Raw genomic sequence first — 11076 nt, 5'->3', positions numbered from 1 at the left:
GGACTCTGGTTCTCTCCGGTCCTCTGTCCCCTTCCCCATCCCCCCATGAGAAGCGCCCCCCCCATCTCCCCATCTCGGGACTCTGGTCCTTTGGACCCCCCCCCGTCCCCCGCCCCAACCCACCCAATGAGAAGCCCACCCCTCCGCATCTGGGGGCTCTGGTCCTCGGCTCCCCCGATATAACAAGCCCACCCCTCCCCATCTGCCCATCTGGCAGGCTTTGGGCTTCTCTGAGCCTCGGTTTCCTCACTTTGTGGGCGGGAGGATCCCGGCGGGGACACGTTGGCGCCCAGGCTGGCCTCTGGACCTGGGACCTGCATCAGCCCCGCGGGCAGAAATGTCGGTCCTCCCGCCCTCGGCCTCGCCGGGCACCGGACGCAGGCGGGATGGCCGGGGCGAGGGGACGGCCTGGGCGACCCCGCTCCGGCGGGACTTCGGGCAGACGCAGCCCCGCCCACCTTCGTTTACCCTCCGACCTTGGTTCCAGGCCCCGAGCAGCTCCCGGCGCGGGCGGTTGCTGCGGTTCCCGCGCTCTGGCCCCCCTCCCCGCTCCCGACCCCCAGAAGCTCAAGAGCGGCGGAACCTTCGCTGCAGCGCGCGCTTCCGGCCGGCGCCGTTTCCCAGGGACGCCGCCGCCCCTCGCGCCCCCGCGCCCCCCGCGCCTGCGTTCCCGGCGCCGCCGGCCCGGAGCTCCCCGAAGCTTCGGCCCCGCCGCCGCCGGCCCTCGCGAGGGGAAGCCCGGGCCGCACGGGACCTCGGCCCGCTGCTCCGGACCCGAGAGGCCGCTGCACCGGGTACAGGGGTCGGGATGGAGGGAGGAGCCGCGCCGGGCCGGCCGTGACCGGGATGGGGGTGGGGCCGACCACGGCGGGGACGGAGCGGCAGGGGCAGCGCGGGTCCTGGGGGAGCGCGGGAAGCTGAGCGGGGCGGCGGGGTGGCGGCGCTGAGCCGGGCACAGCGCGGGGAGGGATGGGGAAGTAAACGTGCTGCATCCCGCGAAAGGGAGGTGCTTGGGAGGGGGGCTCCGACAGCTATGGAGAGGGTCGGAACGATGTCACGGCCTATGGGTAGGGGTCGGGCCAGAGAAGGACCCCCGGGAACGGGGGAGGTGGGGATGTAGCAGGTGTGAAAGTTCACAAGGCGACGCCTGCACAGAAGGCTGGCAGTTGAGGTGTCCTAGCGATGCGTACCTGAAATTCGGAGGTTAGATGATGGAGTGAAAGTCGCTGAGTCGTCTCCGACTCTGTGCGACCCCAGGGACTGTAGCCTGCCAGGGTCCGCTGTCCATAGGATCCTCCAGGCCAGAATACTGGAGTGGGTAGCCGATCCCTCCTCCAGGGGATCTTCCCACCCCAGGGATCGAAACCAGGTCCCCCACGTTGCAGGCGGATTCTTTACCGTCTGAGCCATCAGGGAAGCCCCTAGGTGATGGAGGAGTATGTTGAATCCTTAAGGTGCCAAGTGGAGGAACAACTTAGAGGAGCTCCGGGTGGAAAAGTGGGAACTGGATTAGTGGGACTCTGGGGACGTACCTTGGGAGGAAATTAAGAGCAGCCATAGACGTATCCAGGTTTGGGAGGCCTTCCAGGGAACTAGTGGGCATGGAGGTCTAGGAGGTCTGGAGGCCAAAGAGAGGCCTCTGCGGTGGTCCTCGGGGTGGGGTGAGGGGTGGGGAGAGGATGCATCCTAAGTTGTGGCCGAGGAAGCGACACGTTAGACAAATTCTGGAGGCAAGACTCCTGGCGAGCCTCGGAAGAAGCCATGAAGATGTAAAGGACAAAATAGGCTTGGGATTTGATTGGCTGTCGAGGAGTGAGGGAGGCGGGAAGCAGGAGGAAGGCGAGGAGGAGGAGGAGGAGGGAAGAGGCCGGGTGATGCCCTCGGGTCCCCTGGGGGAGGAGAGGAGGACTCGCGAGGAAAGGCAGGTGGGGTCTCTGAGCTGCTGAGCTTAGCCGGAGAAGCCGTCGAGGCTGCCTGGTGCGGCCGAGCGACTCGGCCTGGAGGCAGCCCCCTTTCCCGTCAGGGAGGAGGTCAGTGGGACAGAGGGCCGCGAGCGCTGAGACGGCGGGGACACTGTCCCCGGGCAGCGGCTCTGTTGACCTGTCTCCCCTCCGCCGCTCCCAGCTGCCGCTCCGGATGCTGCTGTTGCCGCCGCGGCCCCCCCACCCTCGGGCCTCCTCTCCCGAGGCCATGGACCCGCCGCCCCCCAAGGCGCCCCCTTTCCCCCCGGCGGAGGGCCCTGCCTCCACTGCGTCCTCGGCGGCGGGGCCCCGGCCCCCGCGGCTGGGCCGCCACCTGCTTATCGACGCCAACGGGGTCCCCTACACGTACACGGCGCCGCTGGAAGAGGAGCCGCGCGGCCCAACCCCGCGCGAGGCGCCGCCTGGAGAGCCCGGGCCGCGCAAGGGCTACAGCTGCCCCGAGTGCGCCCGCGTCTTCGCCAGCCCCCTGCGGCTGCAGAGCCACCGTGTGTCGCACTCGGACCTCAAGCCCTTCACGTGCGGCGCCTGCGGCAAGGCCTTCAAGCGCTCCAGCCACCTGTCGAGGCACCGCGCCACGCACCGCGCCCGTGCCGGGCCGCCGCACGCCTGCCCGCTCTGCCCGCGCCGCTTCCAGGACGCCGCGGAGCTGGCGCAGCACGTGCGGCTGCACTGAGCCGGCGGGCGGCCCTGGCTCCCCTCCCCGCGCCTGGCGCCCCAGGTGCCGCTCCCGCGTGGTGAACACCTGCTGTCTGCGCGGGAGGGTTGACGAAAGGCTGCGTCTGCAGCTTGGTTCGCTCCTGCGTCTCCCCTCGCACCCGCCACCCTCACCCTCTCTTAATAAACATTCCGCACTTCGCTTCAGGGCTCTTATTTGCGGCGCTGGGGCGGGCGCGGGTGGTGAAGCCAGACCGTGAGCACGTGGGAACCACCGTCCCGGCGCGCGTTTCCGGCCGGAGCCGTTTCCTGGTTGCCCGGGCGCCCCGCCCCCACCGCTTTGCCCTGGACCCTCTCCTCCGTCCCCCGGTCCTCTCCGCCCCTCCTAGGCGCCGCCAGCTCCCGGGGGACGCCCCGAGCGCTCCGGCCTGCCGCCGTCTGCACCCACGCGGGGAGCCCGGAGCCGGTCAGGATCCACCCGGACCCGAGAAGCTGCTGCACCGGGTACGGGGGCCGGGAGGCGGGCGGGAGCTGAAACGGGCCGTGGGGCGGGGCGGGGCCGGGCGCGCGGGCCCCCGAGCGCGGGGCGGGGCGGGGCTCGCGGAGAGGCCGGGGCGGAGGCCTGCGGAGCGCGGGCAGGCTGCCGGGTGTAGGGGCGGGTGGGCGTGCCCCGGACGGAACGCACAGGGGCCCCGGGGCGGGGGAGGACACAGGGCTCGCGACGCGGCCGCCCACCCGAGAGGGCTCGGGCACAGGCCGAGGGGGCGCCCGGAGCGGGCACTGACCCCCACGGCCGGGTCAGCGGCCTGGAGGCCTGATGGGTGGGGCCTCCGGGCGACTTGTGAGCTGAGGGAGGGCACACAGGGGGCAGACAGCTACAAAGACATCCCGCGCCTGCGGTCGGCGGTGGGAAGGAACGGAGAGGTGTCTTGAGGAGGGGGCGCCTGGGAACCTCAGAGGGTCACGAAGTCAGGGTAGCGCTGCAGAGCGGTCCGGAGCAGGGCACGCAGAGCGGGAAGGACGAAGCTCGTGGGGCCGAGCTTCCCGCCTCCGCGTGACCTCCTCGTCCTGTCTCCCACCCCCCAGGCCTCAGCCACCCCTCCGGATGCTGGTGCTGCCGGCCCCCGGCCCCCGGCCCCCGGCGTTTCCCTCCGCTGAGGCCATGCAGGCCCCTCCCCCTCGGACAGGCGGGTCCCCAGAGCCCGGACCTTCCTGCTCCACAGGATGTCCCCAGACCTCGCCCTCTTCTTCCAGGCCCAACCACTACCTGCTCATAGACACCCAGGGCGTCCCGTACACCGTGCTGGTGGACGAGGAGTCGCAGAGGGAGTCCGGGCCCGATGGGGCGTCGGCCCAGAAAAAATGCTACAGCTGCCCCGTGTGCTCCCGGGTCTTCGAGTACATGTCCTACCTGCAGCGACACAGCATCACCCACTCGGAGGTGAAGCCCTTCGAGTGCGACACCTGCGGGAAGGCATTCAAGCGGGCCAGCCATCTGGCGCGCCACCACTCCATTCACCGGGCAGGCGGCGGGCGGCCCCACGGCTGCCCGCTCTGCCCTCGCCGCTTCCGAGAGGCGGGCGAGTTGGCCCAGCACAGCCGGGTCCACTCCGGGGAGCGCCCTTACCAGTGCCCGCACTGCCCGCGCCGGTTCATGGAGCAGAACACCCTGCAGAAGCACACGCGGTGGAAGCACCCCTGAGCCAGGCTGCGGGCCCCCCCAGGTACCGCGGGATTCTCGGGGCGGGGGGGGGGGGGCGGTGCACATGGACACCTGTTGTCCTCAGACAGCCGGCGAGCACCAGGGGGCCTTGGACACAAACAGACCCACAGCTGCGGGGAGGCTGATCCCGGCCTTAAGGAGAAGTCCTGCAGTCATCTCCGGGTGTTTGGGAGATAGGATGAGAGCAACACCCGACGTTTCCTGAATGGAACCCTCTAACCTCAGAGACACCAGCGATTCCACGACTGATCCCTGACTGCCGGGGTTGGGCCGGGTTAGTCTGGGCCCGATGGGGCCCAAGAGTGCCATGTGTTACCGATCTCGGGCCTGAAAACTGTGCCTGGGGGCCATCAGGAATCTGCACTGTCTTCCTGAGACCCGCCCCCCTTCCTCCACAACGTGCAATGCTGGGGGAAAGGGCCCCAGACTTGCCTCCCACTCCCCAGCCAGAGGTGGAAACTGGACACTCACTCAGTAAACACGTGGTCCACTTTCAGCACCCGAGGTCGGTTCTGGGAGACTATCTCTGCCCACTGCCTGGCAGGGAGACTTTGCAAGTGCCTGGCCCACCTGGCTGGGGAACGGGAAGGTTGGCCTGTGATGGGGCTCATCCGAGCTTGGCTCCTGACCACCTGTGTCATTGAGGCAGAGTGTTTTTAATCTTTCTAAAAACCACGACCCATTGTAAGAAACACATTTTATACGGCAACCCGGTATACAGGTACACAAAATACATGCAAAACAAAGGTTTAACAATAGTTACTTCTGCGTGCAGGCCTCTCATATTTTTTTTCCATCTATTTCATATCTGCTGTTACAAATTTCATTCTACCATATTAAATTTTCTGCGCATGAATATGTAGTTTGAAAGACACCGAACTAGGGCAGGTGCCTCCCCCTGCACGTTTTGACACCGGTAGTGAAGTGAGGGGCGAGGGGCGTGTGGCCAAGACGGTTCGACTCTCCAAATGTAGGGTTAAAAAGCACTGCTCTCTTAAGGGCCGGTAGGAATTCTGGAGCACGGAAGCTACCGGAGAGAGGGAGGAGAGGCAGGTGGCGCTGGGGCAGAAGCCGAATAAACACCTGTCCTCTCACCGAGTTTTCTTTGCGTGTCGGAGTTGTGTCAGGCACTGTGCGGGGCCTCATCTCTTCCGACCTCTTGTTGGGTGGAGGAGAAAACCAGTTGTCTCTACTCCTTAGAGAGGGAGCATCCCATAATCTGACTCCAGATAACATTCATAGGGTCCCGAGCTTGAGTTCTGGCCCCGGCCAGGCGCTGGGCTGAGCGTCGTATCATTTTATCCCCACAACAGACCTAAAAGGGATTATAATCGCCCCACTTTACAGGTGAGAAAACCGAGGCTGCGAAGGAGAGGCCAGGACTGGGATCTAGGTCCCGAAAGTTGCAAAGCCAGCTCTTAATAACACGTGGGCAGGGACTGGTTTTTAGGCCTTTATTTTCGGGGAGGGGTAACTCACTACTCTAAGGGCCCCGGGAAGCCTGGGGTCCTGCGTGCTCAGCCCAGGGGAGATACAGGAACGGGTCGCGGGGGTCCACTCCGGCCAGTTCTCAGCATCTCTCTTAAGGGGATCCTCAACCTTCCCGGCTGTTCCCTACGTCTCCCTGCCTCTCCCAAATCCGACCCGGCGCCTCCTCACCCATTCGGGTGACCCCGGGAGCCGCCAGCTCTCCAGGAATTAGGAATTTCGTGACGTTCCCTGACCAGGCTTCGCCGAGGGCGGGGGGGAGTCCTGCAAGGGGCCATCGCGCAAGTGCGGCCCGAGTCTCCGCCGCAAACGGCCGGCTTAACGGGGACCCGGGACTCCGAGAGGAGGCAGGCCACCTGCGCACCGGGAGGCCCCGGCTGCCGGCCCTCTTCGTCGCCCGTCTCCGAGACTCACCGCCGCCTCCGCCCCGCCCGCGGGTGGGTGGTCGCTTCCTTTCGCTCCCTGTCACACTTTGCAGACGCTCCCCGGCGCCGGGCATGGGCGCCGCCGCCGTCGGTCCCCGGGCCGGATTCCGCGCGCGGGTGGGTGAGCGGGGGGCCCCGGACAGCCCGGCCCCGGGCACTGGGGGGTGGTGGCCGCGTCCGCACCTGCGGCCAGGCTTATTCCCCGCGGGGACCACTCGCCGCCGCCCGTCCTCCCGCCCGCGGGACAAAGGGCGGGGGCGGCGCATCCCCACGCGTGATCTTCTCCCGCGTCGCGCGCGCCCAGCCCCCCGCGGGCGACAGGCCGGTGCTCGCCCGCACGAGCCTGGGGGGTTACCCGTGGGCGGGGAGGCCCGCCCGTGGTTGGGGTCTCCACCCAGCGCCTGGAAGTTGGGGCACTCTCCTAGGCCAGTGACCTGTGTCGAGACCCTGTTGGCCTACTTCGACCAGGAGAACCCTGCTCCGTCGACCCCACGGGTCCTCCTTCCTCCAGCTCCCCACTCCCTAGAGCCTGGGAGTTTGTAACCCCAGGTGTCCTCAGTCTGCCCGCCTCCGTCAGACCCACGAGTCCCGGCCTTCAAACAGCCCTCCCCACGTCGAGAGCCCCAGGTCCCCCGGAATGCCCCCCAGAAGCCCGTCTGTGTTCCTCCATCTGTGGCTGCCCTTTTTGTCCAGTGGCCCTGAGGCGCTCAGCTGCCGGGGTCTGCTGAAGGCCGCACCATGAACAGCCGGAGGAGGCCAGGTGAGGAACCCGGGCCCTGCTCCACCCACCCCGGTCCCTGCCCTTTCCTCCCTGGCTGGGGTCTGGTCCGAGGCCCCAGGACCTCCCTTGGGTGAGCTTAGGCTCTCTTCTCCAGTGAAGAAGGACAGCGAGGCCTTGGAGATTTCCATCCCCTTCGATGAGACGCCCCACCTGGACCCGCAGATCTTTTACAGCCTGAGCCCCTCTAGGGGGAACTTCGAGGGTGAGTGGACTGGAGGGGGACTGAGTCCCGAGGGGGTTCAGCCAGGGTCACTGAGTCCTGGGGTGTGACCAGGGCCGACCGCCCCTAGAGCCGTCGGAGGCTGCCTCCCCTACAGCGGCCCTGATGAACGGCGTCCGGGCCCAGCTGCACCTGGCCCTGGAGAGGAACTCCTGGCTGCAGAAGCGCATTGAGGACCTGGAGGAGGAGCGGGACTTCCTGCGGTGCCAGCTGGACAAGTTCATTTCCTCTGCCCGCCTGGACGCAGGTGAGGGTGTCCCCCCCTCCCCAGGGGGCCCAGCTCCACCCTTCTCAGGGACACCGTGCTCTTGCATTCACACTCCTTTGGTGGCTCTCCGTGGGCTCCAAGCCCAGCCTCCTTCCTGCTTGAATTCTTCTGCTGATGGGCGGGACTATGGCCTGCTTGTCTGGGTCCTGAGCACTGCCCCGACCCCTCCCCAAGGGGGCTTTCCTGCCCTGCATCTTTAGCAGTGGCCTGGAGGATCCAGTCTCTCCTCTCCCTCACTGGTGGTCAACCCCTGGCTGGCTCCCTCGAAAGCTTCCCTCTCTGGGAAGTCATCTGAGAGTTAGGGCGAGGGCCCTACGGTTTTTCTCAACACCTACCTCATTGGGGACCCCTGTGCTCTGGCGCCACCTCTAGCCTGGGTTGCTGGGGCCTACCACCATCCGTCCCGGATGCTGGGGAAACCCACACAGGATGGTCAGGGGCAGGGGCCCCTGGACTTTCTTCGTGGGAAGACCAGCACCGGGCTCCGAACCCGCTGTCAAGAGGGAGGGCCTGCATCAGAACCTGGGCAGCTTCCTGGTCTGGGTAAGGGCGGGGGCATGCCCTTCCCAGGTAACTAGACCCAGACACTATTTCTTTTGGGGTATGAACCCCACAGCCTCAGCGAGGCCTTGCCTGCCTCCACTCTTCTGGAGGCCTCACTGGGTCCCCAGAAAACTCCTCCACTGTGAGAACCCCACAAAATCACTCTCTCCTGAGGTCCCCGTGGTACTGGCCTGGTCCACTGGGCCCCTCCCCCAGACCTCTTGCACCAAGTCTGAGCATCCTCAGGCCACGCCCCACCCAGGACCCCCAAATCCCGGCCTAGTGTACTGTGTTCAGCTGGGCGTCTGTGCTGCACTTCCTCCTGGGAGACCCCCTTTCCTGGGGACTCTGTGACCTGCCACCCGCCCCTCGCTGTCCTCTTCCCGCAGTTCATGCGTGTGCGTGTCTTCCCGCCTCTCTCCAGACGACCACTGCCGGGGGAAGCCCGGGCCTCGGCGGGCCGAGGGGGACGGCCGAGGGGGGACCGGGGGCGAGGCCTCAGACCCCGAGTCAGCTGCCTCCTCCCTCAGCGGAGCATCTGAAGAAGGCAGCACCGTGGAGAGGAAGAGGCAGAAGCAGAAAGGAGGCCCAGGCCGGCGGCGCTTCGGGAAGCCCAAGGCCCGGGAGAGGCAGCGGGGTGAGTGGGGGACGCGAGGGGCTGGGGGTCTGTGTGAGCTTCCCTCTCCCCGCCCCTCCATCGGCAAACAGACCAGATCAGACCTGGTTGACTGACTGGGCCTCCGTGGGTGGTCCTGGTTTATAGTCCTGGAGTTACGGCCCACCCTCCTGAGCCTCAGGCTCCAGGGGAGGCGGCAGTAGCCCAGGAGGACTGGGAGGAACGCAGCCCTTCCCCGCACTCGAGCCCTCCCCGGGCCTGCTTGTCTCCCCTTCTCCCATCTTCTGTAACTCACAGCTAGCCTCCTGGGCTTCCTGCTTCCCCTTTCTGCCTCCCACTCCCCCCGCCCCGTCTCTGTACCCCCAACTCTCTCCCCTGCCCTCGGCTTGCAGTGAAGGACGCAGATGGGGTCCTCTGCCGCTACAAGAAGATCCTGGGCACCTTCCAGAAGTTGAAGAGCATGTCTCGGGCCTTCGAGCACCACCGAGTGGACCGCAACACGGTGGCGCTGACCACGCCCATCGCGGAGCTGCTCATCGTGGCCCCGGAGAAGCTGGCCGAGGTGGGCGAGTTCGACCCCTCCAAGGAGCGCCTGCTCGAGTACTCGCGCCGCTGCTTCCTGGCCCTGGACGAGGAGACCCTCAAGAAGGTGCAGGCCCTCAAGAAGAGCAAGCTGCTGCTTCCCATCACGTACCGCTTCAAGCGGTGATCCCACCCCACCTAGCCTGGCGCCCGCCCTCCAGCTCCTGCTTCCCTCGCCCGGCGCTCGGGGCCCGCGTGTGCACGGGCGGTGGGCCCCCACGAGGGCGGCTCGTTTCCGCTCGGACCGCCACCCCCTCCCCAGGCCCCCTGTATATAGGTCTGTCCCCTGGGCCTCTCACAGCCCTAGAGTCCACCCTGCCCTCCGCCTTCCCTGGGTTGGGGGCGGTCCTCGCCTAGTCCCGCTTCCAAGAGAACCACCATCCAGGGCCCGGTTCTGTCTTCCCTGACCACTGGCACCCCCGCATCTGAGCGGCACCATCCTGCCCTCGCTGGGCCCTCCCTCCTGGGAAGCTGCGGGACCCTGCGGGGCGAGGCCACTGTACATACCCCGTCCGCACCCCAGCCCCGCAGCGAGCTTCCCACCCGCCTTCCGAGACCGCCCGAGTCCACGTGAGACAGAGCTATTAAGATAATTTAAATTAAAAAGATGATAAAATTTGGAATAAACTAGGCCCCGGCCTTTTCCTGGGCAGGGGGTGGCCGTTGCCGCGGAGACGGTGACGGGGGCTCTGGAGGATTCGGAGCGCGGACCGTCAGGCGGGAGCCGGGGAACTGGGCGAGACAGGATGTAATTAGCCCCCCGCAAAGGCAGGGGTGGGAGGGGAGGCAGCTGTGCCCTGGGGAACTCGGGGGCGGGGCAGCACTCCAGGGAAAGTGCGTGAGCACTACCCGCTGGGATACTGGGACCAGAGGCGCGGCGGCAGGAGGAGGGACTCCATGACCTCCAACGGAGGTGGCCGGCCCGGGCAGCCGGAAACCTCCGAGCTGACGACTCCGTTAGGAGGTGGTATCGCGAGATTATCCATCTCCCGGAAGTGTCCGCTGCGTCGCTCGCGGCGCCTGCGCGGTCGCCACGGCAACTAGTAGAGGGGCGGTCTTGCTTAACGGTCGGGAAAGCGGGGCCCTCCCCGGGGGAAGGGGAAGACTCGCGCACGCGCGCTGAGGGCTCTGGAAGCGGGGGTGGGGGTGCCTTTCAGGAGCAGCTGAGAAACCGCGCCTCAGACCGACGTCTACGCAGGCGCAGAAGCCCATCTGCCCCCCCCCCCCCCCGCCCTCTTTCACCCTGCGCAGGCGCACAAAGCCGCGCTGGCAACCTCCGCAGCGGCCGCGCGCACCCTTTACCCCGCTGGCTGCTTTTGTCTCGCGCAGCCTTCTTAGGCCCTCCGCAGGAGCGGCCCTTTTTTCCCTCCCCTTTCCCCACCCGGAGAGTCAGGTGCCGAGAGCTGGGACGCTGCCCTTCTCCGTTTCCTCTCCCCTGACCCACCTCGCCTCCGTCCTCCCTCCCTTTTCGGTTCCCGGAGCCGGAAGGAGCCGAAGCACTGACGGAAAAAGCCGAAGCTGTCACCCGTGAGTCGGGGGGGGGGGTCATCCCGAAGTGGTGGCGGAAGGAGCCGAAGTTCTCCGGGAGGGGAGGAGGGTGCCACTGGAATCTCCGGAAGGAGCCGAAGTTTGGAAACAGCTTGATCTCTGACTGGGTCCGAAGGCGAGCGCTGGAAACCTTCGGAAAGTGCCGAATCCGGGACGGTTAGGACTGTCGGAAGTAGCCGATTCGCTTGGACTGGGCCGGCGGAGAAGAGCGGGGAGAATCAGCGCAAAGGGACGGTTTGAATTTTC

General features: G+C 66.8%; 3 protein-coding genes across 9 annotated transcripts; all 3 read left to right on the top strand.

Annotated features, from left to right (window-relative positions):
* Nucleotides 1–640: 640 nt before the first annotated feature.
* Nucleotides 641–2838, top strand: ZNF580 (zinc finger protein 580). The gene is made up of 2 exons (NM_001435353.1): nt 641–794; nt 2125–2838. Exon 2 carries the CDS (start codon nt 2137–2139, stop codon nt 2653–2655), a length of 519 nt encoding a protein of 172 aa, NP_001422282.1. The 5' UTR covers nt 641–794; nt 2125–2136; the 3' UTR covers nt 2656–2838.
* Nucleotides 2839–2890: 52 nt separating this feature from the next.
* Nucleotides 2891–5117, top strand: ZNF581 (zinc finger protein 581). Its single transcript, XM_024979361.2, has 2 exons — nt 2891–3140; nt 3723–5117. The coding sequence occupies exon 2, from the start codon at nt 3742–3744 to the stop codon at nt 4336–4338; it is 597 nt and encodes a 198-aa protein (XP_024835129.1). The 5' UTR covers nt 2891–3140; nt 3723–3741; the 3' UTR covers nt 4339–5117.
* Nucleotides 5118–6167: 1050 nt separating this feature from the next.
* CCDC106 (coiled-coil domain containing 106) lies at nt 6168–9909 on the top strand. Of its 7 annotated transcripts, none has more exons than XM_059876965.1 (6): nt 6168–6284; nt 6966–7032; nt 7148–7255; nt 7344–7520; nt 8509–8721; nt 9093–9909. In XM_059876965.1, exons 2-6 carry the CDS (start codon nt 7011–7013, stop codon nt 9407–9409), a joined length of 837 nt encoding a protein of 278 aa, XP_059732948.1. In that variant the 5' UTR covers nt 6168–6284; nt 6966–7010; the 3' UTR covers nt 9410–9909. The 7 variants fall into 7 exon arrangements, with proteins under 7 accessions (XP_059732948.1, XP_059732949.1, NP_001073803.1 ...); XM_059876966.1 differs by lacking the exon at nt 6168–6284 and adding an exon at nt 6345–6393; NM_001080334.1 differs by lacking the exon at nt 6168–6284 and adding an exon at nt 6354–6389 and having other exon boundaries at nt 9093–9905.
* Nucleotides 9910–11076: the final 1167 nt, after the last annotated feature.

Source organism: Bos taurus, chromosome 18 (genome assembly GCF_002263795.3).
Source record: "Bos taurus isolate L1 Dominette 01449 registration number 42190680 breed Hereford chromosome 18, ARS-UCD2.0, whole genome shotgun sequence".
NCBI lineage: Eukaryota > Metazoa > Chordata > Mammalia > Artiodactyla > Bovidae > Bos > Bos taurus.
The sequence above is the reverse complement of the archived record's forward strand: the minus strand, read 5'-3'. Positions and strand labels throughout refer to the sequence as shown.